Source organism: Podarcis filfolensis (assembly GCF_964270895.1).
Source record: "Podarcis filfolensis genome assembly, chromosome: 6".
NCBI classification, from domain to species: domain Eukaryota; kingdom Metazoa; phylum Chordata; class Lepidosauria; order Squamata; family Lacertidae; genus Podarcis; species Podarcis filfolensis.
Window position 1 is genome coordinate 37,865,063 of NC_139609.1, and position 27,523 is coordinate 37,892,585.

Here is a 27,523-nt window from a genome sequence, read left to right on the forward strand (position 1 = left end):
TCTGACCATCTTCTAGGAGCACTCCCAAACCATCAACTTTGTTTTTCAGGGTGACCTCATTTAAGGCAGGCAGATCCAGAATCTAGCAGGTTGCTCAGCCTCCCACCAGAAGCAACTCCATCTTATCTGTATTGTGTTCTAGGGCTTGTCCACAGTGTAGCAAAACAAAGCACTTGCTTGTAACTTTGTGCTACCTTATCTTTGCCTCTTTCAGTGCAGGGTTTTCAGTCTTCTGAAAGTTCAAAATGGCAAGGATAAAAAACAACAACTTGCCTTTAAAGGGGAGGGAAAGTCCAGGATCCACTGGGATGGGGAGGATGTCACATGGATGCCCCTACATTAATAGAGAGACAGGAAGGTGCAAATCCATGTTTTGCTCCAGGGTGGACAAGTCCTCAGTTCACCCTTATCCAATCTCTTTCTGACTTCAAACAGGTAAGTACATTACCAAATTATTTATGAGGTGCTTTAGAGGGGGAGAGTGCATTTCATTTGTTCATAGATGTCCAGTGGTGTTTCTTGAGCACTATGAAATTATTTTTGTAGTCTATTAGCAGGGTTGGATCTCGACCAAACAGGGCCTTTCCCCCAACTGTTCAACTTAGAATAGCATCTTTTTAGTGTTTGTAGCCAATTTAATTATTTTGACGAACAATTTTTATGCATGATATACCCCTATCATGTAAGAAAACAATAATTTGTATGGATCCTTTCACTCATTCATGCATACACTGTTTGTTGAAAGGCACTGGTGTTCTAAATTTTTGCAGCAAATGCAAAAAACCCCACAAAAAAACCCCAACCCAAAACACCCACATGACTATTAACTATGTTCACCACACACATCAATGCCGCCATCTTTACAAGTGCAGATGAATTCCTTGCATATTTGTAGCTGATTTAAGTTTATCAGAACTTGAACCATCCTGTGTGTTTCCTTCTGCATCCTTATATTATATGCTCAGCCTATAATTGTGTAATTGAACAAAATTATTACATAGGTATCCTACCAGCCTCCAGCGGTTTGTGCTCTAAAAGGCAACTCAGACTGCAGCCCTGTCTAAAGTTATTTTTAGTAAATATATATTCCTACAAAAGTGACTGAATTTTCTGTCTCACGGAAAGAATGGCATGAAACAGTCTTACCAAGGTATTTCATCAGATTCAAAATATAATAAATGATATGAAACTTAGGTCAAAACCATTCAAGGCAGACTGGAAAGGTAGCGAACCAATAAATTTTAATCATACATTTCTATGATGGTACTAAAAACAAATCTCATGCAAGATTCCCTCATTGCATTAAAAACAAACATTAATTTACAAGCCTTTTCTCTCTCTTTCCTGAAACTTGTATAGATATCCACATTATATATGGGTTTCCTTGCTGACAATACGAGCCAAGCATCTGGAAATGTATGATGTAGCTCCATAAAACAATGTACTTTTAAGTGCAATCATATTTCTCCTATCATGCACTTTGGTGACATTTAGTCATGCAATCATAGTATCTTTATGGAGTACTGATCTTTCTGGATTTGCATATAAAACACTTTAACCTGCAACTAAGAACACCTACTTCTACATAATGTGTCAAAAGCCAGGGCAAAGAGATGTGTCTTCAGCATCCAAGGTGCCAGACACACCTGTGTGGAGACAGTTCCACAACTTAGGCACTTCCACAGAGAATGCCCTCTTCTGGACCACCACCTGGAAACCTCTGAGGGCAGAGGAGCTACTAAGAGGTAGTAGCCACTTAAGAGGTTCTGAAGGGAATCATAGAAGTTGGAAAGGACCGCGAGGGTCATCTCGCCCAACTCCCTGCAATGCAAGAATCTCAACTAAATCTGTCAGATATTTGTGGGATTCAAACACTAATGTGACCACCTTGAATTGGGCATGGAAATGAACAAACAAACCATGCAGCTGTTTTAAAACAGGGGTTCTAACAGAGATCTAACAGAACTCCAGCCAAAGATCTGGCTGTTGCATTTTAAACCAACTGAAGCTTCTTCATCATTTTCAAGAGTAATCCAAGCCTGGAAGCTACCAGAGCATGGAGTACAGTGGCCAAAAGAGGTTGTAGTTGGTCATTCAGCTGCAGCTGAAAGAAGGCATTCCTAGTCATCGAGGATGCCTGAGCCTCCAGCAGCAGTGTTGGATTCAGGAGCACCCCTAAGCTGCAATCCTGCTTGTTCCAGGGGAGTGTAACTGTATTCAGGGCAGGTCAGTTCCCCACCTCCCAGACGTGAGAACTCAGGACACATGAAACTTCTGCCTTTTCAGGATTATCATCGTTTTAACTGGAGATACCAGAGATATCCTGAGAGATATAACTGGAGATATCCTGGTACTTTCTTCATGCAAAAACGTGTGCTTCAACGTTAAGGTATGTCAAGTTTTTGATGCAATGGGAATCTAACATTACTGAGGGAGAAATACTAGTAGATGGCATTGCATTGCATGGCAACTCAGGACTGCAGGAAAGAAGAATGGACAAGAGCAGGTCAAATTCACATGCAGAGTGGATTGTGCAATTTTTCCTTATATAAAGTACAGCATTCACTGACCATGGGAATGAAGTTTCTTGAACTGAGCAGATTCGGTTCCAGAATCATCCCTGGCACTTGCAGCAGCAACAAGGGGCCAAGGAGGTGCAGTTAGTATTTCTCCACAAGGAGCAACAAGTCTCGGCTGCAGGCAAATGTAAGAGAGCCAATCTGTCTTTTGATCTAGCTTCTCTGTCTCACTAGGAGCCAATCACACGGCTGCATGCTCCAAAGGTAGCTGCCATGGTAACCATGTAAACAGTTTCTTGTTGAAGCAGCAGCTGTTGAGAGAAACAGGCGCTGCAGTGAATGTTTCTTTTTGGGGCTCAGATTTTAAACTGATATCCCAGTGGCCCAGGCACTGAGCTGGTCCTATTTTTTCAGAGCTCCCTACCCCAAGCTCTTCCCCACATTATCCTCTTCCATAGTGGTAACTGTGGTTGCTGCTTATTCTAGTGTTTTGTCCCACCAGAAGGCAGATACAACGCTCAACCATGTCCAACACTACCGCAGGCAACCTGCTCAACAAGGGCAGGAAACAGAGCATCATCATCAATAAGTAAGTACCAAAGGGTTACCACATCAAGTAACAATGTCTAGGGAGAAAATGGGTTTGAGTTCACAGGAAAAGTGCCAATAAATGTTAGTCATTTTGTGATGACATAACAGCTAAGTCTTTCTGATCCTTTCCACATAACTAGGCAGTGTTAGAAACTGGGATAGGAAAGCTAGGAGCCAAATAGCTTCTGGGACCTGGGTTGTGGGTGCCAAAACAGAATGTCTGGTTGCCAATGGGGGGGGGAGCAACATTTTTTACTTATTTTGGTAAGAACATGAACTCATATGCAATTCACATAAGTGACACATGGTTAATACCATATTTTTAGCAGAAATTCTGAATACATGTTTAATTTGGTGTTTACAAGAAAAATATTGGTACCATACTTCGATTTTCAAAACACTCTAATCTTTATGATTAAACTCCTTGAGTGTCAGCCAGGTGCAAAAAATGGCACCCAGACTTTTTGAGGTGCTCGCAAATGGAGACTTTTTAGGTGCAAAATACGACTGGCACCCTGCTAATTTTGAACCCTGTACCTAGGGTATTTATGCAGCACAAAAAAGAGGAAATGTAGCATATATAAAGGTAAAGGGACCCCTGGCCATTAGGTCCAGTCGTGGCTGACTCCGGGGTTGTGGCGCTCATCTCGCTTTATTGGCCGAGGGAGCTTCCGGGTCATGTGGCTAGCATGACGAAGCCGCTTCTGGCGAACCAGAGCAACACACGGAAACGCCATTTACCTTCCATTTACCATTTACTGGATTCACAAGTTATGACAGTATTGTGATAGTTAAAGGCTTGATCAGTTAGGCAGTCCTTCTGCAAGGATATCCATGGCAGGTGATAAACTCACACTTAAACTGAGTGTGTAAGACTACACAATCCCTGAGATTGAATCTCTTAATATTTTGTGGCAATTACTGAAAAGGATGAGAGCATTTACTGCAAAATGTTTTGTGAATTGTGAAATAAAATCTGCTAACAAAAACTGACAGAATGGGTCCATTTTGAAGCTACTGCTCTGGCACATAATCTCACTTCTTTTTTTATTAAACCAGGACCTCAAAAGAGCAGAGCACAGTGAAGAAGTTAGCATCGTCCTCAGCTTCTGGTAGGAAAATGAGCTTCACCAGCACCATGCTTGCTAGCAGAGTTGGATCACTGGCTCGCAGGAGCATACTGATTTCTTCAGAGGGAAAGTCGTTCGACAGGGGCTCCATAGCAAGTTGCAAACCTCATGTCCAGGTAATGGCATAACATAACAAAAGTAACACAACTACATTTGATAAATAAATGGGTGATGCCGGCGATGCCAGGCGTTTGCTGCACAACCTTTGTGTGTTAAGATCAATCTTATAATGAAAGCTAGCTATTTTCTGAGTAGAGACTTGTGAAAAAATGTGAAGGATACTGTTGATACTGTTTCCAGTAATAAACCATCAAGCAAAGTGTTTTGCTATATAATGTAAGAGTAATTATGTCTACATATTGTGCTTTGCAGTTGATCATATGGACCATGGGTTGTAACCAGTTCCCCAAGAGAGTAGGCTTACTGAAATCAATGGACATGACTTATCTGAATTTAGTTCAACGGCGCTACTCTTGAGTATGACTTATTTCAAGACAACCCTATGTTTCCAGGCCATTGACCTGTTGTGTGAGTACTGGTCTGCTATCCAAGTACTCAGTCTTCCATATGCCAGTGAAGAATGTTTCTTCTCCATGATGCATCTGAGCTAAAGAGCTCATTACATATATCAGTTGAGTACATACATGTGTTTGCATGAAAGTGTGATGGCATGAAGACTCTTCACAGGCCCACATACTCAGTCCATTATCAAATAATATGCAGTCAATCCTATTCAAGTTTATTTCCCCCCCCCCCAATAAAAAATTGCCAATAGCCTGGAAGGACTACTTGCAAAAATACCACTACAATTCAAATTACAAGAAAGCAACAATATACTCTATCAATAAAATCAGGTTTTAAATTTCCATATTGAAAAACAACACCACCCCCTTCTGACCATATGCAAAGATCCGGTGGAATGAAAATGCCTTAATCCACTTTATGAAAATCATCAAGGAGAGTTTGCTGCAGACATCTAGAAGTTGGTTACAGGAAAAGAGTGTCAGAGGCTCCTGAATACCTGAATGTCATATTACATTCCACCAGACTTAGTCTCATACAAATGTGAATAGGAGGGAGCTTTAGGCTGCAATACCATAGCCATTTACCTCTGTGACAGTTAATTCTGAACAGAAAAGGATAAGATGAGATGTTAGGCTGCAGTTTTGTGCACACTTACCTGGGAGAAAATCCAGCTGAGCTCAATGCGACTTTGTTTTGAATAGACATGCAAAATGATTTGTTCTGTTAGTTTCAATAAATTAGCTTGAAATCTATTGGTTTTAGCTGTGATGAGAGCAAAAACCAGCTCATACATTTTTTTTTGTCTTGTAACTTTGTTGTATCCACAGGTTTTTGATGACCTAGGAAAAGATGTGACTCCCCGTCCACTCTACCAACCTGAGCCAAATGTTGCCGGACCCACCCCCGGGCCCATGCACAGACCAAGCAAAATCTTATCAACCCAAGATTTTGCTGGGGCAGTGCCAACAGAATTCTTGTCATCCCTCTCTCTGCAACAAGCGTCTGGGACAAGTATTAGCTTAGCAGGCCCATTCTCCAGGTATGACACAGCACCCGAAACCTGTTTGGGCTCCAACAGCAATACATAATATTCAGAAGTGGGTAGAAAAGGGATTTGGTGTTCTCTTACTGCCTTTTTTGTTGTTGCAAATTTAGTTGTATTGGCTGGGTAAAAGGGCAAAGGTCTTTATAGGCCTGTCTAACGCACCTGTGGGCTGTTTCTCCGATTCCAGTTGTATGAGCAGAAGTTGTGGATGTTATCAGGCTGCAAATTCTGAAGCCAACTTCGGCAGCTTTGCAATAATGTGGGGTGGATTGTTCTTGCCACAGGGGCTTTGCGCCATGAACTTTTGCATAAAAGGGCGTCTCCTTTAAAAGAATGACTAGTCAGATTTAGATATGATTATGAAAACTGCAGTTCAAGCAGGATCCATCCATTTTTCTGTTTCATTATCATGCAGTTCAAGGATGATTGATTGAGTGTATCACCCTCCTTCTCCTAACATATCAAGCTTCTCTTGTGGCAGGCCTGTTCATTCAGCAGTTCCAGAATTAACTTCTTCTTAACCAGGAATCATAGGCATGTCAAGTAAACTGGCAGATATTCGTGGAGTCACAAGGATGAGACAGTGCTCATTCCTAATCAGTGTCCAATCAGTTCCACGGCTGTGACATTTTCCTTCGGTACAGGCATGCCTCATTTTATTGCTCCTTACAAGGACATGGGTGCAGCTGCAGGCAGCCCAGACCCTTCATGGGGAAGGAAACTCCACTGCTGCCCCTGCCCTTTTTCTGGCACTGGGAATGGAGCTGGCTAGGGCTGGAGCCGCGTTTTCCCCCTGTAGCTGAGGGACCTGGCTTAATAGGCTACTGGATAGTGTAAACGTAACTTTTATATGCACTGCAAAACAAAACAAAACAAGTGTGACTCGCTTTATTGCGGTGGTCTGGAATCGAACCCACAATATCTCTGAGGTATGCCTGTATTCATAGAGCATCCTGATTCACATACTCAAAGACTATCCTGAGTTATTTCCCTCCTGCGCTGGAGACACTGGCTCCATTCATTCATTCTTTCACACACACACACACACACACACACACACACACACACACCAGTTCCAAGTCTGTCATTAGCCCAGAGAGGGAAGTTCCTATTGCCCCTAACAGATGCTTCCTTACTGGGACAAATAGCTGAGGCTGGGATAGGGTATCAGTGGATATTTATTTTTTAAGTTGTGCATGTACTTAAATTCAGAGGTAGTACCATATGCCTTTTCTATGTCTGATGGAGCTCAAACACTTCTGCAGCCTAGTGGTTCTTCATCCGAAATAAATACTCTGTGGCAATTCAACTGCTGTGGGATTTTATTGGTTGGCACCTCATATTCCTGTTATAAGTGCTTTGGCATTCTTTGTTATTTTACTTCCACTACTAACTTCCTCTTTCCCCCCACAAACTACAGAACTTATGGTAGTAGCGGTATTACAAAGTCTACTACTTCTACTGAATCATTGGCAGAAGAAATTATAGAACCTGGAACCAGACATGAAGCGCTTGCTAGTTTTATAGGTAGAGTAAACTTATACAAATGCAATACACTGGAATTTTCTCATGTGGTATCACATTTAGGATGTCACGTGACATTCCAAAATGCTCAAAGTCAGTAAATATTCAGGGCCAACCACATGTTACGGGGATGCATGGCTGCTACTGACCCACATCTCTTCTGCTTTTGTCCCTAGTAACATCTGGTAAAAGAATGGTATATTGCCATTGCTTCTACTATTCTCTGTCCCTGCTCCATTTCATGGCTACTGCTTGCAGAGGGCAGGGGAATGGATGTGGCAATGTCACATTTCACTGAACAAAATTTACTGAAAGCATGGGAAAATGTGAGTTGGCAACACCTGTGCATCCTTTGCACCATATAGGTAGGCTCTACTGGGCCAACACGCTATATCTTATAGTAGCGTATCTTATAGTAAAAACAACCCTTGTATTGTTTACATATGATTTCTTAATTATTTAGCACAAAACATTACAAACCCGTCAAATGCCCCAGAAAGAAAACGGGACATCCTGTTTTTTCTTGTGAGACGACAGCGGCCCAAATGGCCAGTGATTTCGGGCTGCACTTTTGGGGGGCATGCCACCCCAATACATACATTTTGGGGCACAGCACAAGATCGCTGCCCTGAAAAAAACTGTTTTTTGGGGGGGTGATCTCACGCAGGTCACACAACTCCCAGGAGAGTGCGGTCATGAAAAGATGGCATCCTGGTTTGGGGACGCTTTGTATCGGAAGGTTTGACATTATTTAATTCATTCACATGGTTTTCTAATTTGGCAGATGTTCAGGTCAGGCGAGAGGCAGTGCCAGAGCCACTGACAAAGCGAGACCTGGAAAAGCGTGTGGATATTTTCCTTACGGAGACAGAAACAATTTGGTTATTTGACATGCCAACTGTCATGCTGTCGACAGAGTCTGAGGAAGCCGACTCTGTGAGGTAGGCACAATTTCTATGCAATGGGGCCCATCCATTGGGCCATGTAGCATTAGCTTTTCAATGAAAGTTACAGTGCAATCCTAACCATGCCTAAAGGTAAAGGGACCCCTGACCATTAGGTCCAGTCGTGGCCAACTCTGGGGTTGTGGTGCTCATCTCGCTTTACTGGCCAAGGGAGCCAGTGTACAGCTTCCGGGTCATGTGGCCAGCATGACTAAGCTGCTTCTGGCGAACCAGAGCAGCGCACGGAAACGCCGTTTACCTTCCCGGCGGAGAGGTACCTATTTATCTACTTGCACTTTGACGTACTTTCGAACTGTTAGGTTGGCAGGAGCAGGGACCGAGCAACGGGAGCTCACCCCGTCGCGGGGATTCAAACTGCCGACCTTCTGATCAGCAAGTCCTAGGCTCTGTGGTTTAACCCACAGTGCCAGTATGGGGAAGCTAATGTGCCCCTTTAAGCTTTCCTACCTGGCTCCCCGGACTCTTCCTAGTCACACCCCCCACACCCCCACTGAACCTGCTTTGCCCTCTCCTTGAGTGTTTTTGCCTTGCTGGAATATGCCCTTGAACTCTGTTAAGACAGCCTGCTTTCCTTAATGAAAGGGTAGAGCGGGGCATGTGAGTGTGGGTTGAAATGTGCCAAGTGTACAAAGGTGAAATTCACATTCATTGCTCTGTCTGCGTTTGCATCTGGCCCTGCCTATAACTATCACGTGGCCCCTGAAAGTTTGCTCAGAAGGGAATGTGGCCCCCAGAATGAAAACAGTTGTACCCCACCCCACCCCTGCCTTGCTGAATTGAATGGAGATTACTCCCAAATAAGTGGGATTAGGATTTCAGCCTTAAAATGACATCTCTCGAAGTATTATCCTCAAAGTATTCTCTTTACCATTGGATTTGGGCCCCGCTTTTCTGTAAATTAAAATAACACAGCATTGATTTAACAAAAACTCCAAGCACTAGAACTAGAGAGGTTCTACCCCTTTCCTTTGGCAGCAATCCTAAACACAGTCCGCCCAACTATGAACAAATTTGTATTCACAAATCTGTTCATCACATTTACTTGGAAGTAAGCTATAACTATTAAAACCCTTGGTCATATTAACCTGCAGGAAAAGAGCAGAAGGTCAAGGTTAGAGCTTGGATTACATTATTAACACAACTTTAATTTTCTGTGTCGGGAGGAGGCAATTCACATAACCTTTCTAAAGGCTACATAACTGCATTGCAGCATTTCAACAATCTGGTCAACAATCGTTTCTTCCTCTGAAGAATCTTGCAATCTATTGTAATGCCATTTAAGCACACTGTTCTACAACTACTTGTAAAAACCACACCATTGCATGCTTATTTCTAAGAAAATTTATGTCCCTGAAGGGAAAACAAAACAAGGAGGAGTTGGAGTACACAGGTGTTGCTGTTGTTGTTAATATACATATGTATGTCTTTTGTTTTTCAAAGAAAAAAGAATGTAGCTTATATGGAACTCTGTAAAAACAGAGCTGGCAATGACCGATATGTCAACAGAATGATGCAAACTATAGGCGGTGCACCAAAGACTAAGGAAATGCAATGTGACAAAATTATCATGGATGACAAAGGTAAATTACATTTTGGAAATGTTTTTGGAGCTCACTGAAAGAGGCATGGAGAAAGACCTGTAGACAAAACCAAAGCTTCTTTTATGTGGGAGCAAAGTCCAAGCATCATCTTTTCCATACTCTCATGTAGGTAAATAAGAATGTATACGGCTCTTGGCCCAAACTTTTTTTCACGTAAGCTTCCATTCAGCAGGAAACACTCACATGGAACACCAAGATTTTGCTGCAGAACCCAAAGGAAAAATTAAGAAAACACTGTATTTCTAAAAATCATTCCATCTATCTACTTGCGACACCTTCTCATAAAATATCTGGATATCACTGTGGGCATAGGATTGCCACATTCCACCAGGGATAGAGCTTCTGCTTCTTTAAGATATCTCAAGAGGACCGTCAACAGGCGGTACTTTTCCTGTCGGTCTAAAATGGTGGTTGGGCAACCTATATACAGTACTGCTGTCCCCATAGCATTTAAAGAAAACAGGGGTCCTTTACCAGATGAAATAGGCTTGGTGTTTTCATGTGGATTTCCCCCTCATTGCCCTGTAAAAAGTGAGTGAACATAAAAATGGCAGATGATAGGGAGATGGACCTGTCCAGGCCTGGAAACTGATATAGCTTTCACTGGGAAAATGATGATCTGGCAGCACTAGTAACTCATACTCTAGAAGCACTTTAAGTGTGGCAGGGTATATGCAGGTGTAGATCCCTCTAGGGGACTATATTGTATTAAAATTTGAGAAGACCCTTTAGAAAGTTGGCAAACGTCTCAGATCACATTGTTTCAAATCTCCCAGAAAAATATGCAGCTGCAAACGCGAGACATTATGCACACGTGGAAAGGATTGTGCACCTTCCAACGACACTCACCCCAGCTGATTACAACGAGCTCGTTCAATGAATCTTGCCATTTGCTACTCCAAAGTATAACTACCCATTTAGTTGCAATCGTTTGTAACATAAAGCCATGCACATGCAGAACAAGGAGCTATCTAACAATGTCCTTTGTCTTTAGAGATAATGGCTACTACCTGGGATTTGTATGATTCCTTTAATGCATTGGAAGCAGCTATCGCAGAAAAAAGTACTAGACCACTAAGTGTGACCAGCAGTAAGTCAACTCTATACAGGGAACGCGACAGAGCCATGTCTGTAGCTTCTGTAGGGAGAGGTAAATTCATTATTTCTGCATCTTTGCTAGCCATGAAAAGTTTCAAATATTACGTATATGCCATGATTAAAAAAAAAAAAAAGAAACAAATGATCGTATACAAGCAATTAAACAGGAGGGTGCCTTTCTCCCTTGCAGCTAGGTTAGGACCCTAGAGATTATTGATGCTGATTTGGGGATGGCAAAGTATAGCAGGAAGAGGACAATTCTGCGTTTAACCTCAGTAACTTGATATGGAATCAAGTAACTCGCAGTTAATATTTCAGCCGTTTTGAGTGCTTACTGAAAAACAAAACACACTGTACCTGAAACAAAAAAGGAAATAGGGATGGCATTTTTAGACCTGGGAAAAGCATTTGACATTTGGGAATGCAATTATCTGTATTAAGTTTTAGAGGAGTTCAGTGTTAGTAATTGGTTTATGAACTGGATAAAATTCCTGCTGCTTAAAGTGAATCTCACAAAATCTGATTTATTTTGGGGGCATACAACAAATAGGTCTGTTAGCACTGTTGCTGTTTGTTATGCTGATTAAACTCTTAGCAAAGTGCAACAAAGCTGTTGAAAATACAAATTGAGTTAAAGTAGGATAAGTAATGTTTAAGATTAATTTATATGCAGATGATGACTTCTATTTAAAATAAAGTTCTATTTATAAATGAGATCTTTTATGAGTCTAATTGAATTGCTTTAATATTTGGTCATTTATCCGACCATAAAGTAAACCTAGTCAAATGGGAATGGATGTGATTTAATATGGAAAAGGAAATTAAAACAAGATAGCATAAACAAGCTGGGTTAATTCTATTGAAATACCTATAAGAGATCCATATATTTGGAGTACTTCTCAGTTGGAAGAACTAGGACAATTTAGGCTGCAATCTATCTCTGAGTAGATGTGGGTAGGATTCCATAGGCAATCGAGCTTTGTTAAATATTCTTCAGTAATGGCATTATGGGGAAAGTATTTTTAAGTTTAACATTGTGAGATCATTTATATCCCCAAAATCTTGAATGTACAGTATCCCATTTCCTGTTCACTCTAATTTGAATCTAAGTAACCCCAGTGACCTTTTGGTGGAATACACACACACACACACACACACACACGGATTGGGGTTGAGCATACCACCCTTCATCAAATATTACAGATTAGTTCACAAAATTCAAAGCAAAATACAATAGCATAGTAGTCAATATAAAACAGTAGTAAAAAAGCAGCTGAATACTGCTTTTAATACATGTTTGCTGTCAGTTTTTAACTCTAGATAACAGGAGACCTAAAAGCAGTCTGGGTAATACTGAAAGCAAATTATGAAGTTTCTTTTCCCACAATTCCTTCTGGGGGGAAATTAGATTATGCTATTAAATGACATCTGTCTCTTTCTTTCCTCAGAAAGCACTACAAGTTCTATCATTGACTTGGAAAGTGTAATTCTCTCCCGGATTCACGAAGAGATAGAAGACCACTCAGAAGCTATACTGAAATCTGAAAAATTTAATCAAGATTTGTTTTATATGGAGAGGGTACTAATGGAGAATATTTTCCAGCCCAAACTAGCAGCTTATCGGCAGCTTCCTGTCCTCCTAGGTATATTTTTCTTCGGACATTTTAATCTTGGCCTGAGAAACTTCCTTGCAAAAGTAACTGCAAGTATTTCTTAGTTTTAAATGAGACTGTTGCGACTTTCTGTAACTCAGCTAATGAATGGTTTTTATCTTGGAACCACCCTTATTACCAACACACTTTATTGAAATGGAAATGGATTTTCCATTGTTCCTGGAAACAAATTGTGTGATTTGTATAAAAACAAGCTTTTAAAACACTATTTAGCAGGCCCGGCCCACCCATGAGGTGAGGTGAAGCAGCTGCCTTGGACAGCAGAAATGCCTGAGGCAGCGTCCTTGTGGGCATCCCACATGCCCCACTCACTTTGCATCATTGCCGCCCTGTGAGGGAGGCTATGCTAGGCAGGTAGTTCAGACACCAAAGTTGTGAAACTACCCATATTTAGAGTATTTTTATTTTTTTGCTTTTTGTTTTTATCAGGGCTGGCAGCTTTTTTTTGGGGGGGGCTATTATTTAGCTACAAAATTCAGAACTGAAATGTTGCAGTTAAAGCAAGGGGGAGGCTGCTTTTCTGGCTTTTGGCATGTTTATGTCCCTTTACAGGTTCTGTGAATGACATTATACATTTGTATCTTGCTTTTTTGCCCCAGGAGCTCAAAGTTGTGCACCTCATTCTCCCCTCCCTGCTTTAATCTTTGCAACAGCCCTGTGAGGTAGGCTAGGCTAAGTTAATATAGTTCTTTCCAACAGATTGTGGTGGTGTGGGGTGGGGGAAACGCAGCGCCCCCAATCCACAAGCGGTGAGCAGGAACAAAGAAATCTTGCTGGCCTCTGAGCTTCCTCTTCATAATTTTCTTTCTAAGGAGCTACCATTCTATCAGGTTGTCCCTTCTCCGCCTGAGACTGCTGCTAGGAAACTTGAGCTTATCTGGTTTAGCAAGACTTGCTTCTCCTTTCTTTGAAACCACAGGAGGTGGTGACTTGGAGGAGCCTGGAAGGCACACGGTGCCCCCTCCGGGCACAACTGAACCCTGCCACTTAGTCATTTAACGTTCTTCCTTCCCTGACTCTGCAGTGAGGGAGGGAAACAGCACTGACCTGGATCTTAAAACAAGTGAGCACAAGTGAAGCCTCCTGGAAGCCACCTCGCTTCCCCAAAAGACCCTCTATAGAGAATCAGGGGACCCTTCTGAACAATGTGGCCCCAGGCCCTCTAGCGAAATGTAGGTGGGGATGAGAAACTTTATTTCCTCAAGTTTACCAACCATGGTGATCCAAACCAGTGTTATTTCCTCCATTCCAGGCACCAGGCCAAATTACACAGTATCCCTTAGCAACCAGGCTACTGCAGTTATGCACTCCGCCCTCCCGTGGACACACTCCATCGTTGGTTGGGGCGGGAAACCAGAAGATCAGGACAGTCACAGCAATACTCAAAATCTTTGATTCCAATTCTGTGTTTGTCCTTAAAGATAGGTAAAGGTAAAGGGACCCCTGACCATTAGGTCCAGTCGTAGACGACTCTGGGGTTGCGGCGCTCATCTCGCTCTATGGGCCGAGGGAGCCTGCGTTTGTCCGCAGACAGCTTCCGGGCCATGTGGCCAGCATAACTAAGCCATTTCTGGTGAACCAGAGCAGCACATGGAAACACTGTTTACCTTCCTGCTGGAGCAGTACTTATTTATCTACTTGCACTTTGACATGCTTTCGAACTGCTAGGTGGGCAGGAGCTGGGACCGAGCAACGGGAGCTTACCCCATTGCGGGGATTTGAACCACCGACCTTCTGATCGGCAAGCCCTAGGCTATGTGGTTTAGACCACAGCGCCACCCGCGTCCTTTGTCCTTAAAGATAGCCGGTGAGAACCGTAATTGTGCGGTTCTGAAAGTCAACCCTGTTCAAAGAACAGAAATCTGCATATCGATTTACACATATATTTGTCGATATTATTTCTAGCCAAAGCACATACATTTCAACTACACTATTTTTTAATTTATTTTTAAAATCCAATAGACTAGAAGTCATGGATCATTTTGGGCTGGAATCCTAAAACCAATCACAAAGTGCTAAATTCCACTGGGGCAAAATTTTGGGCCACACGTATTTAAGTAGCAACAAAATGGTAATCTGGCAGACTATAGGGTGCAGGAAATTACTCAGAAGCACCTACCATCTGATCACAACCATGTCTTGTGGAAATTCAGTCTCTTTTGGTTACAGTCACAGATCAGTCAGTCAGAGTGTGGTGCTAAATGGCACTCAAAGAGCCAGCAAGCTTTTCTTTCCATCATTACCAGCATACTAAGGAAAGTTCTGTCCTAAGCATTTTAGCTTTATGAGGGGAGGCAAATTTGGCTTTGATCGTGCTAAGGGAGGAAAGAGATAAGCCTTCATTCCCTCCACACCACTGGTGGGGGCAAGCTTGGAGGTTTCTGCTCCTCCCACACACCTGTGATCTCATCCCCAGTGAAATCATAAGAGGGGCACCAGGATTTTCAAACATCCCTGCTGGCACAGACAGAACTCTTCCTCCTACCTACATTACTTAGCAAACATGGAAGGCAACAAAACAGGTAGTGGCGTTCATATCAGGAGGAACAGAGAACGTCCCATATGTGGAGCAGGCATTGTGGCAGATACAGAGATGCTGGTTTAACCTGATTATTGGCCTGTTCTAGTATAGCTATTTCTATTTGGGGATGGAAGTACAGCAACGTTTTCTGTGTTTACATGTCTTCCTAGAGCCGACTGTCAAATCTGAACACAGCCTTTCTATATTTGAAGAGGAATCCATAAAGGAGGAGGAGGAAGAGGAGGAAGAGGAGGAAGCGCTCTCAGTTAGGTCATCACTTCTGCTAGACTTTAGTTCAGGACGAGAGGAAATCCTACCACCTTATATAGAAGGCTTGTGGACCTATGCATGTGATTTGATGAGAGGAAACAATGTGAGCTGCCTAGCTTGGAACAAAGTGAATCCTGTAAGTGACCTCTAAACACTTGGGAAAAACCCGATAAATTGTTCCTTGCACTGTCAAAATTAAGTATCACTTTAGGAGTAGAATTTCTAAGCTTGTCAAAGCTGCATTTGCAAAGAGACTCATTTATTATTATTATTATTATTATTATTATTATTATTATTATTGAAAATAATTTGCCACAGAAGAAAAGGCTGGCTTGTGTTTGGCCTGTCCCTCAATGTAATCTCCTGCGTTTCTCTGTCTTCTGTTTATTGGGAATGCTTGCCCACATTTGGCGAGTGACCAGTCTTTTGTTTGTTTGAAAGATGGGCTTTTCACTTTTCTCACAAAAGGTAGCCTCCTTGCAAACATTCTGTTGGCCAGACCTTCCTGATCACAGCAGTTAAAACTGTTCTGTGATAGCTTCATGACATCACAGCAGCTTAACTAATCACTGCCAGTTTTCAGCAGCATCAAATCCCTTTAGCACTTAGCAATATACGTACACTTGGACAGCAATAGTAATGATAGTGGCAAAAGATAGGTGAATGGAAGAAGGAGCCAGCTGTTATAGGTCGCAGAAACACTGACCGGATCCTATGAACAGTGAACAGTCTTGCTATTGACGCTGCTCTGGATCCATAATGAGCAGCTTTTCACTCCAAATTAAATAGAGCCTCAAAGGCCATACACATAGCCATCTCAATGGTTACTGTGGCTTGGTAGTGTAATCACCTGTTATTGGTTTTTAGGATCTACTGGCTGTTGGTTATGGACAGTTTCGTTTTAAAGAGCAGAAGAAAGGCTTGGCTTGCTGCTGGTCACTGAAGAACCCAACGGTAACACAATACTTGGGCTGTTCCTCTTGATTTTGATCAATTTGATATTATCCACTGATAAGATACAACGGCGATGTAGCAGCAGAGTTCTTTTTTACCCTTCCTTAGGCCCATGAGGCCTTCAGATTTGCTTCCCCATTAAGACCACAAATAGCTCATTTATATCCTATCCTTATCTTATGATATAGAGCAATCTTATAATCTAACCACCCAGTCCTAAGCTTACTCATATGTAAGATCCCCTGAGTTGACTTCCTCCCGCATACAGTATGCATAAGCATCACTAAGCCATATTATAAATGCTATAGTAAATAAAACATGCCAACCTTGAACCATATATTGCAAAAAAGTAACCAGAAATGTAAAAATCTCCATTTGTACCTGCTGATTACAACAGATGGATAAAGTTCCATTTTGTTTTGTTTTAATTTATGTTATTTAACAGGAATTGTATATCATTTAATCATCAAAACCTATAAGCTGTTTACTTAAAATGCATTTTTGTGGCATTCTTCCCTTCCTTTTCTTTAACGAATAATGTAAGGTAGCTTTAGTGTTCAATAACTGAATTTCAGAATTTTAAAGTATCTTATTTTTTATCAGTTGCTAGCAATTATGGGATGAATTCAGTGTCCCATTCTTCTTATTGTTCTGCCACCAGAAGCATTTCCACTTGCCAGATGGACTGACAACCTTCCTCTGCAAACTGTTCTGAGGGTACTCCCAACTCTCCAGAGTGGATTAGGATGAGACAGCGGGGCTCATGGGGTCATGAGAGGGCAGAAAGCCCCATTGTGCTGGCTTCTGCTAGTGCACTGGGTTAGTTTAATCCAGTCCAATATTTTTTCTTTTTTAAACAAAATTCTAATCTACATGCGAAGAAGATACACTCAGCAACATTGAAGGTGTTTCAGAAATGCACCTTAAAAGGAAGCAAAACTTAATCACAGCCAATCAGACCCTCCCTCCTGAATTTTAAATAATTTCTGGGGTCCCTGATTGTTTATAAAGTGTGAATGCTCTCTTAGTTAATACAGATTTGATTTTCCAGTGGCCAGAGCGTGTCTATCAATCTCCTCATGGGGTAACTGCATTGGATTTCTCTCTAGCCAATCCAAACCTCTTAGCAGTTGGATTGTACAATGGGACAATTGCAGTCTACAATGTCCAGACCCATCATACAACTTCAGTTTTAGATACCAGGTAAGTCTTGTTGAGGCACCTCCACACATTGCTCATTACATTACAAAGCATATCGTTTGTCTGGGTCTAAACACACACACATCTCCAAATCCCACCTCTGTTTGGCCTTGACTATTCTGAAAAACTGGAGGATTAATTGGTTGTACTATATTACACTCTTCCCACCTCCATGACGAGTTTCAGGCATATTTTCATTACCTGCATGTGTTGCTTCCTATATGTACTTGCATTCCCACCTCCAACTCCTGCAATCAGACATACTTGAAAGTCCAGAGGCCCAGTTCACTTCCAACTTTTGAGGCACCTAGCCAGAATATTAAAAGGCGCACACATAAAACAAACATAATAAGGTACACAAATTAAGAGTGACACCCTTGTCCCACCCCTCTGATTGACCCTGCCTGCAATACCACTTTCCCCTTTTATTACTGTGTTGAGTTTAATTGTATGCATCCCAAAGCTGAGTTTGGTATTAATCTCTTGTTTCAGCGAATCTTACGATAAACACTTGGGCCCTGTGTGGCAGCTGAGGTGGGTTGAGCAGGACAGGGGAATAACAGGAGAAGACAAAGGGGAGATACTAGTCTCCATATCAGCAGACGGCAGAGTGACTAAGTGGTTTGTTCGGAAAGGATTAAGCTGCAATGGTAAGTGTTGTCACCTTACTCCAAACATTCTGGAATTACTTAAATGGTGTGTGTGTGTTTGTGCCTAATCTTTCTTATGTTCTTGTCTTTTTAATATTATTGCCAGATACTTTGGCTGCTACATGTTGAAAGGTGGGATAAAATAATAACAATTCAGTAAGTAATTAAGTTAGGGAATAATAAAGACACTTCAGGTTATACAGCACAGGGAACTACACATAAGGGCTGTGATCCCATTGAGTGCACAAAGAACTAGGGCTGTTTGCACACACCCCTCTTTAAAAAAAGTTGAAATCCCATTGGCCAGCTGCTTGGTGGGGAAAGAGGTGAATAATTCCAGTTTACTGCCTCCCCTTCCAAACAACTGATTGGCAAGATTTGGGCCTCTTTTAAAAAGGCCTATATGTACAATTCCAGTTGCTGGATTTGGAAAGGTAAGCAGGAAGCATCTGTTTGCGGATTCACCTTCTGATTAGTGATACATGTACAGAAATCTGTTTCCATGTTCACATAGGCCGTGCTGTGGATGCTAGGGCTTCACTGGTTTACTATAGGGGTTTACTATAGGTAATCAGAGATGAAATAAATAAAGCCGTTTCTTATACTAGCTCCAATAGTGGACAAGGAGAGTTTGTAATGACCATGTGTTGTGTAGAAGAGTCCCTATTGCCCTCATAATGAAACAGGAGAACTCACCATCTATATGCATTTGTTTCTCAACTCAGATCTGATGAAACTCAAGCGAACAGCAAGTGACAAGAAAAAGGGAGGGGCAGAAAAGAAAAGTGAAGCACTGATATCTCGACAAGCTCCAGGATTATCCTTTGATTTCCACCCAAAGGTATCCTAATCTTTTATTATGTTTTCTGAATGTTTTGTCCACATAGGTCAAAGTGATAATTTAGCTGAAGACAATGGATAGCAAGGAATGGGGTCCGCTTGTTCCTCCTACTCATTGGTTGTTTCTGAACAAGTTTTATAGTTTAGCATGTTAGATTGACATAAAGAGCAGAGAATCACTATTTTGGACATCTTTCCAAAGACTGCAGAGATTTTATAACTCATCCAATGCTAAAAAATATAGTAGTAGCCTCTCCTAGTATTTCCAGGGAACCAGATGGAGGGCTCCCATCACACGAAACGACAAGTATTGTAGCTCTGAGCTGGTAGAATCAGCCACACTTTTGGCAAGGCTGGGTGCAGCGCCACTCTCTATCAAAACCCAATTCTGCTTAATCTACCTTCAAAGGAAAAGGAGAGGAGATACAAGCATACTCCAGGGGCAGGGAGCGTCAACATGGTCAAGAAATGGCTAAACTGGAGGTGGCATCACAATGTCATATTTCCCCTCTGCATGCACTGTCTTCCGAACATGTGACACATGTAACTCTCTCATGCATTATTATGGTTTGTTGGATATTGTTTGTTGGATGTCTGCTCTATTCCTGGACACGTGGTTAGTTGGGACTTCTGGCTCAAGCCTTTGAGAATTCCATTACATTGGACTCTACCAGGAAAGGAGAGAAGCAAGCCTGACATTTTCCTGCAGTGAAGATTCTAAAGAATATGCCCAATCTGGATAAAGTCAAAGCCATTTACAGTAATTTGTTTTTGTTTCAGGACACTAATATATACTTGGTTGGAACTGAGGAAGGTTTTATTCACAAATGCTCTTGTTCTTACAATGAGCAGTACTTGGAGACCTACAGGGGACACAAAGTGAGTAAACATAAATAAAATTGGGTTAAATAAGTAGATGCACAGATACTCACACACTGTCTTTAGTACCCTTTACACCAGTGATGGGGAACTTGTGGCCCTCCACATGTGGCTGGACTACAACCCCCATAATTCCTGACCAATGGCCATACTGGCTGGGGCTGATGGGAGTTGTACTCCAGCTATACATACCTGGAGGGCCACACAGGCTCCTAGCCCTCCTGACAGGATTCTTCAGGTACCAATCAAATTCTCTGTGTTGGGGAAATCAATGACTAATGAACCACATACTTTAACAATACTTTCTTGAATACTGCATAGTTTAGAAATCAAGGTTTCTCAACCAGACTAGGCCAGATGACTCTGGACCAACCATTTAAAATCAGTTATCTTCTAGGTCATTATACAAACTAGAATACCAGGTTGTTGACTATAAACTGCCCTGATGCAAGATAAGGCAGCCACCTCAAGCAGCTGGTTGTGGGTGGCAAGTGATAATGCACATAGAAGTTCTCTGCCCCACTGAAATGAACAGGAGGAACCTTTGCTTCAAGTGGCAGCCAAGACTCACAGACACAGAGGTGCCTTTCAAAGCCATGCTACCCATACCACTGGCAGGGGACTGAGGCCTGGTCCCTAACATCACATCTGAAATTGGTAGCCTGGAACCATCAGTGCCCCAAAGGCAGCACCTCCTGAGCCTAGTGCCTCTGAAATATTGAGCCCCACGGTACCAGATGCCCCTTATTGCCATCAGTGGTCAGGAAGTCAAACAGAGGCAACTGCTTGGCTCCAGGCTTATAGGCTACCCCTTTAAGGCTTTTCTCCTCTCAAGAAAGTGTGGGGATCTGGGAGGAGGTCAGGGCTGAAAAAGAGATAAAGGGCCTTGGATGGAAGTGATCTGTCCAAGGTGCTGCAAGCCTGCTGTATCTGACCCTCCTTATCCTCTCCCAGACCTGCTTCCACACATCCTGCCTCACACTCTGTGTAGCTGAAGTTGACAGCTGCCCTAGATTTCCAGGATTCTGACCACCATACCAGATTGTCTCCCCTGAAACCATTTTTGTCCTCAAGCAGCCCAGTCTGTTGCATTCCTGACCATATTTGGGTTCTGTCTTCCTAAAGACAAGAGGGAGAGCACAGTAGTACAACTCCCATTGTTAGGGCAGCAATCCAATGGCATTGTGTCCCTCATTAATAGCAGGATGGGTTGCCCTTTGAACTAGTGTGTCTCAGAACACCTCTGCAAACTTCCTTGACAGATATGAACTCAAAATGCTATCATATAAATTTAAACATGCAGAGAAACCAAAGGAGGAAGCTTACATACACGTGAGGCACCGAGCAGAGCCAGGGCTCCCTTCAGTTTTCAAGAACCCTCTAGCAGGGCCTAACTGCCATTCTGCTTGTCTTTTTTAGCTAGCACAGCTACTGTGGTACAAACTGTAAAAGAGACTTCAGCTATGCATGGGTCTCCCCTGAGTGTATGAATTCAGCATCTCCTTTGGATTCAGGCCAATCTGCTTAACCTAGCTAAAGCTGTGCCATCCACCACATACTGCTTAGAGAAGTTCAGTGTCTCCCAAAATCTTGTTGGGCTTCAGCGCTGTGGTGCTGCATGCTTCTGCGCTAATATTTGCATATGTATGTGTGTGTAAAATTTAGCAATTACTCTTTCTTTCTCTATTTCAAGGGCCCGGTGTACAAGATAGCATGGAATCCATTCAGTACAGAAGTGTTTCTAAGTTGTTCTGCAGACTGGAGTATTATATTGTGGCGCGAGGATTCAGTCCGTCCTGTTTTGACTTTCAGTTCCACTGCCAATGTTATTTATGACATCGTGTGGTCTCCCAATTCAGCATATGTGTTTGCAGCAGCGAACGAAACCAGGGTGGAAATCTGGGATCTTAGTGTCAGCACGTAAGAATCAGCCATTTTCTTAAAAGCAATTTATACATCTATCGATCTAAAAAGGTATTGTATCCAGTTACTCTTGAACAAAGTAAACACAGCGTATCATACATGGAATGCATTACAAAATATGAGATCTTCTGCCATTGTATATATTTCCTATTTGCTAAGCAGCTATGTATCAATGGGAGAAACACTTGCACCCAATTCCTTAAAACCCAATTGGAAGGAGCTCCATGGATATTGTTTTTCTCCCCAGAGCTCAACGTTTCTTTCCAGGGGCCTAATCAGAGACTACACTTACTGGAATGGAGCAATGGTACAGGGCAGAACCAATGCTGCAGGTTCAAACAGCTATCTAAGGTTATACAATATGTAGCTTCCTAACTTTAATGGTGTTATATACATCAGCATTACTAGCAGGAATAATTAAGGTAGTGTGGTGGAGGAAAGTAACTTGTGAGGCAGACAGGCAAGCAAGCAAGCAAACAGCAAACAATAGTAGTAGTTGTGGTAGTAACATTCTCACAATGGGATGTCCCACAGAGCTCTGCAGCCATCAGTTTTATACTGTATGCCATTGTTTTGCATGTAGCCTGGATCCCCTGATTGTGCATCCTGCCACTGGAACTGTGAAATTCACTGCTGTGCTTTTTGCCAAAAACGCAGATTGCCTTCTAATTGGCGACAGTGAAGGATCAGTCACCGTGTACGCACTAAGAAATATGATCCCTTCAGACAGGAAGAAGGTACGTTCTGCAGCATTAAAAGCTGAAGTAGCCTACCCTACCCTAACACCTGAGCCCCACTGTTGATTCACATGTGTGCAGTGCGTTAATCAGTGTCCCTATGTTAATCAGCTGGACTATGCTCTGTTTAGGTAGGCTTGCCATACGTCAGGAAAATTCCTGACATGTCCTGGTTTTGGGGTGTAAAAATGGAGTTGGGGGGGAATTCGGGGTCACTCCCAATTCTGATGGGAACAACTTTGTGGGTGTCAGGAATTTTACTTTTTGAAATACAGCGACCCTAGTTTAGGTGCTGCGACTATGCCACAGCGTTCTACTACAAATGCCTCACTATACATATTCAAGTTATGAGTGCTGGGAATGGAATAGCAATAGGATGGGACCATCCACGAATGAGGTCAGAACATAGCTTGCCAAACAGCGGTGTTTCTGCCTAATAAGTCAAAGGCATGTTAGCAAAGCAGCCTGCAGAAGGACTAGCCATTCATGAAAGGCGCTGCTGCTTAAACTTATGTTCAGCTGCATTCATGTGCAGAAGGCAGTGTAAGTGGCTTATTTTATTCCTCAGCGCACCAGTAACATTTTTATAAACCTCACAAGCCCAGCTTTATGATGTAGATGCAACTTTGGTAATGGTGAAAATTGTTTGCAAATTATGAGACCACGCGGGTATAGGGAGTATATAAATTCTAATTCTAATACTATAAGGTTTTAGTTATAATAAGGCTTTTTCCATCCAGAACTTGTTAAATTGACTACACTCAGAAAAGACCTAATGCAAACTCTTCCTATTTTTTACCACTTGCTTTCGAATGATCAGGTTTGTTAACGTATATATCTACCTCTTTTTTGTCTTTTTCAGGTGGATGCTTTGCATGATATGATTGGCTCTGTTCTAACCAGTCCAGTGTAGATTTTTTACAGCAATATTCCATGAAAAAAGGACGCAATATTTAATGCCTAGCAGTTAATTATGCAACAACCAACCATTAAGTGTGTGTGAGTTTATATATGGGAATAAATTTGTTGGGAATCATTTGAAATGCCACAGATGTTTGCTTGGAAAGTCCCAGTCTTTACAAACACTGCTAAAGTGAGATAATCAATTCTTGCTACCAATGTAGTATAGTAAAACAATGTGCTGAAGACTCTCCAGGAGGCAGAAGCTAAAGCTGTGTTATATGCTCTGGCAAGAAAATGCTTTTGTAAATACTATAGACACCTACATAGCATTTCAGAAGTTATTGGAAAAAATGGATTATTTGGGCAGGAGAAAAGGCCTCCAGATTATGCCCCAGCATCTAAACTTTGCAAATCCGGTTTCCTGACTCAAAAGTCTTGCATTTAAATACTATTGCTTCCTTTGCAAATACAGTGGAACCTTGGTTTTCGAGCATTTTGGAAGCTGAATGTTTTTGGTTTTTGAACGCTGAAAACCTGGAAGTAATTGCTTCCATTTTTGAATACACCTCAGAAGTCAAACAGCTTTCGTGGCACGTTTCTCAATTTTCTCCATTGAAATTGCCAACCGCCCATTGTGCCTCAGTTGTCGAACGTTTTGGAAGTTGAATGGTCTTCTGGAACGGATTACTTTCGACAACCGAGGTTCCACTGTACAGTCCAGGAGAGCTGCCACACATGGGCATTATGTTTAACTACAGTAACATTAAACTGGATTCAACAGTTTGGAAAAAGCACTGAATGTTTAAACAGATAAAAATTATAGACGATTAAGAAGCACATTATAACCCATTTCCATGTGCATTTTGCACATTTTTATGAAGAGACTGTGACGACTCTATTTCCTCTGTTTCTAAATATACTATCTATTAGTGTTAACAGTGTGTTAATCATTATCCCAAAATGTGATAAGATGTTAGTTCCTCTCTTTTATTGAGTGGAAACAGTTGTTTACTTACTGGTTCTACTAAGGAACAGAATGATCTTTTCAATGCATTTGTAAGCATCAAGGTAAATATTAGTGAACAAACATTTAGTTTTTTAATGCTGGAGAGCATGAGTGATAATAGGAGTCAATAGGGGTCTTTCTGGCATATCTACTATATGCAAGGTGTTAATCAGTGAACTTCTAATCTCTACAGTTTAGTACAAGGATTATATTTTAGTCAAAAAGTATCAGACTAACCTACAATACCAGCATCACAGGAGACAAAAAAAGTACCATTTAGCAAAGTCTTTAAAAATCCACATAGCATACAATGAACGATAAATCAGCATGAGTAAAACTGAAAATAGTTTGGAGCGGGATGATTTTGCTAAGAAAAAAAGTGGGCCACACGGTAAGAGATAAGTACCTCTTCCCTGCCCATCTCTGAATTCTGATCCAGATGGCAACTTCCTGCAATCTGCTTTGGATTTAAAAAACACAAAGCAAAACCCTTCAATGAAAACATCCACTTGACTCAGTATCATCTTGGACTCTATGGTCCCATGATGCTCAACTCAACATGGTGATAATGGTAAGGGGTTCACTCTACCAAAGTTACATAGGAAGTGGATCACATATGGCCATCCCAGGATGTGCCCCAAAGGATGAAGAATCAAAGGAAATTAAGAGCAACCCAGTGCTAGTCTCCCTTGGTTGTGGGGATGAGAGGAACGGGATCCTTGGGAAAGACAAAAGTCAGCAAGATCTTTGCAGCTTGCAGCGATCAGGTGTTGTTTTAGTGACAATAAGCAGTGAAAGCAATATATATATATAAGAAGGGAGAAGTGCTGACCTGAGGGTTTGCTTTCATTGTCAGAGATAACTTAAAACAGATCCAGAGATTGTGAATACATAAAATCAGACTTACTTTGGGCCTGCTTACAAATGGAGAGAATCTCAGAGCCACACACATTTTCCAGAAGTAAAACAGGACTGTAGCAAGATGCCTGTGCTTCATCACCTTGAACTGTCTGCAACAGTGACTTTATCCATCATAATGAAAAATTCAGTGGTCTCAGAAACTGACATGGTTATCTCAAATTAAGTGGTATAACATACAACAGTCAAGCATATGGAAAAGGCAATCAAATGGAAATCTGTTATCAGGTATTCCAAGAATTAATCATGGACACTTTTCAAATTCTTTCCCAAATGTTAATAAGTACACTTGTAATATATATAAAAAATAGTGTTAGCTGAACAAAGACAGATATGATCATAGCAAGTTGTACTCTGGATCTAAATTCGGTGTGGGGGTTGAAATGAAGCCAGGAGTTCCTTCAAAGTGTATTAAAAAATGGCAAAGCAGCAAAGAATATATAAAATGGCTAAGCTTACCCACTATTAAAAATGTTATAGTGAGCTAATGGCATTTATTATAAGTGAAGTGTACAATAAAACTGTTAGAAAGTGCATATTTGCAATGTTGATCTAAGGTGCGGGGGCCTCCATAAACACGCCGCCCTGCTGTGTGTGTTGCTATTCTTAGACAATATAGCAATATATTATAACCCGAATCACCATTTGAGAGCAACCTAGGCGTGAATCCTAAAAGCACCTTAAACTGTTGCAAGAAATATTCGGCAAACACTGTAAACATCATCAACCCCGTCATTTGGCAAACAAGAAAATAGAAGCAAGCTGTATAAATTGGCATGTGGCTCCTGTCTTCAGAAGTCCCGTCCTTTTCTTCCCTGCTCTGATTAGTCAGATACCATTTCGACAAGATGAAGGCTGCGGTGCTAGGGATGCTTTTGGTCTCTCTCTTTATGGCCATTTCTGAAGTAGCAGCTGAAAGAAGACTCTGCGGAAGGGACCTTGTAAGAGCTGTCGTCTTTACTTGCGGAGGGTCTCGCTGGAGGAGGCAGCTGACTCACTTTCCAAAAAGTCTCACAGGTAACAATTTGGATTATACGTGGTCCAAATGCACACGGAATGTTTTTGCATGCAAAAGCCAGGGTTAGTGGATTTTCTTTATTTTTCAAAACGGTCTATGCCACACTCCAAAAGAAATATTACGGTGGCCTACATAACTTAAGAAACAAAACAAAAACCCTGATCTATAATGACAAAGCAATTAAGTTTAAAACAGTAGGTAAAAACTGCCATGAACAGAATTACACTTTCATAATTAGGTGATAAAAGTCATTGGTGCTGAAAATATAAAGTAAGGTGTCAGTCAAACCTCGTAGGATAAGAGTTCCATAAATGAGGTGGTGACTGGTGACAACAGAGAGAAGGCCTGTGCCCCACTTCGGATGGTGCGGGGCACCTGGAAGATTATCTTAGTGAATAAGCAGGGGTGTGTGGAGGCAAAAATCCCCACAGGTGCCCATGTCCCAAGCCATGCAGGGCTTTAAAGATAAGCAACAGGATCCTGTATAGTGCTTAGAAACAGCACAAATATTTATAATATAGTAATAAGCAATCTCATTTGGGGTTTGTACACAAGTATTTAATTCTGGAAAACTGAGGTTTATTCCTGTGTCTAAGATATACATGAATAGCTTTGCTGTTATTTAGGTTCAATTTTTTTAAAAAACAGTTTTGAAATAGTTTTTTAACAAGTATATCCTGGTACTGAGATGGTAACTGTCGAATCCTACAGAAGTCAAGCTGATTGGTTTTTGTATCTGTGGCCTTGGAAATTAAAATCCTATCTGGATATAGGAAAATATAGTTGAGGAGAAGCTGATCCCTCACTTCCTCTTTCTTCACATATCTTGTTTTTCAACAGAACTAGGACAATCCTAGTGATAGGCATCAATTGTGAAATTTAACTGTATGTCAAGTTTTCTTAGGATTGCATTTCCCAGTGTAGGCTGTAAATATTTCAGACCCAAATTAAAAGAAATAGATTGGGCAACATCAAAGTTGTCTTGATCACTGGACTGCCTGAAGTTCAACATCCAAAGTTTATTTCAGTTTAT

The 27,523-nt window shown here is 41.6% G+C and overlaps 3 protein-coding genes across 9 annotated transcripts in view; 2 read left to right on the plus strand and 1 right to left on the minus strand.

Annotated features, from left to right (window-relative positions):
- DNAI4 (dynein axonemal intermediate chain 4) lies at positions 1-23,631 on the plus strand. Of its 4 annotated transcripts, none has more exons than XM_083621136.1 (18): positions 1-435; positions 3,022-3,108; positions 4,170-4,356; positions 5,593-5,804; positions 7,231-7,337; positions 8,119-8,275; positions 9,740-9,879; positions 10,895-11,050; positions 12,447-12,641; positions 15,363-15,598; positions 16,330-16,416; positions 17,468-17,619; positions 18,109-18,266; positions 18,992-19,107; positions 19,887-19,985; positions 21,679-21,905; positions 22,492-22,645; positions 23,508-23,631. In XM_083621136.1, the coding sequence occupies exons 2-18, from the start codon at positions 3,044-3,046 to the stop codon at positions 23,556-23,558; spliced, it is 2,499 nt and encodes an 832-aa protein (XP_083477262.1). In that variant the 5' UTR covers positions 1-435; positions 3,022-3,043; the 3' UTR covers positions 23,559-23,631. The 4 variants fall into 4 exon arrangements, 3 of the variants coding, with proteins under 3 accessions (XP_083477262.1, XP_083477261.1, XP_083477263.1); XM_083621135.1 differs by lacking the exon at positions 1-435 and adding an exon at positions 467-2,389; XM_083621137.1 differs by lacking the exon at positions 1-435 and adding an exon at positions 2,563-2,706.
- MIER1 (MIER1 transcriptional regulator) overlaps positions 1-27,523 on the minus strand; it is a gene marked incomplete at its 5' end in the record, with an annotated part of 74,744 nt that overhangs the window by 40,074 nt on the left and 7,147 nt on the right. The gene's annotated exons all lie outside the window — the stretch shown is intronic.
- INSL5 (insulin like 5) overlaps positions 23,514-27,523 on the plus strand; it is an 8,299-nt gene continuing 4,289 nt past the window's right edge. Inside the window, exons 1-2 of one of the 4 annotated variants that reach the window (XM_083621202.1) lie at positions 23,514-23,644; positions 26,301-26,489. In XM_083621202.1, coding sequence (XP_083477328.1) covers positions 26,321-26,489 — 169 coding nt within the window. In that variant the 5' untranslated portion in view covers positions 23,514-23,644; positions 26,301-26,320. The other 3 variants (XM_083621201.1, XM_083621203.1, XM_083621200.1) reach the window with 3 other exon arrangements.

Excerpts from the sequence above, each read along its gene's own strand:
- DNAI4 (XM_083621136.1), top strand. The coding sequence starts at position 3,044 with ATGTCCAACACTACCGCAGGCAACCTGCTCAACAAGGGCAGGAAACAG. Across the intron at positions 12,642-15,362 it reads GCAGCTTCCTGTCCTCCTAG|AGCCGACTGTCAAATCTGAA; the intron begins GTATATTTTTCT and ends ATGTCTTCCTAG. Across the intron at positions 19,108-19,886 it reads CCTTTGATTTCCACCCAAAG|GACACTAATATATACTTGGT; the intron begins GTATCCTAATCT and ends TTTTTGTTTCAG.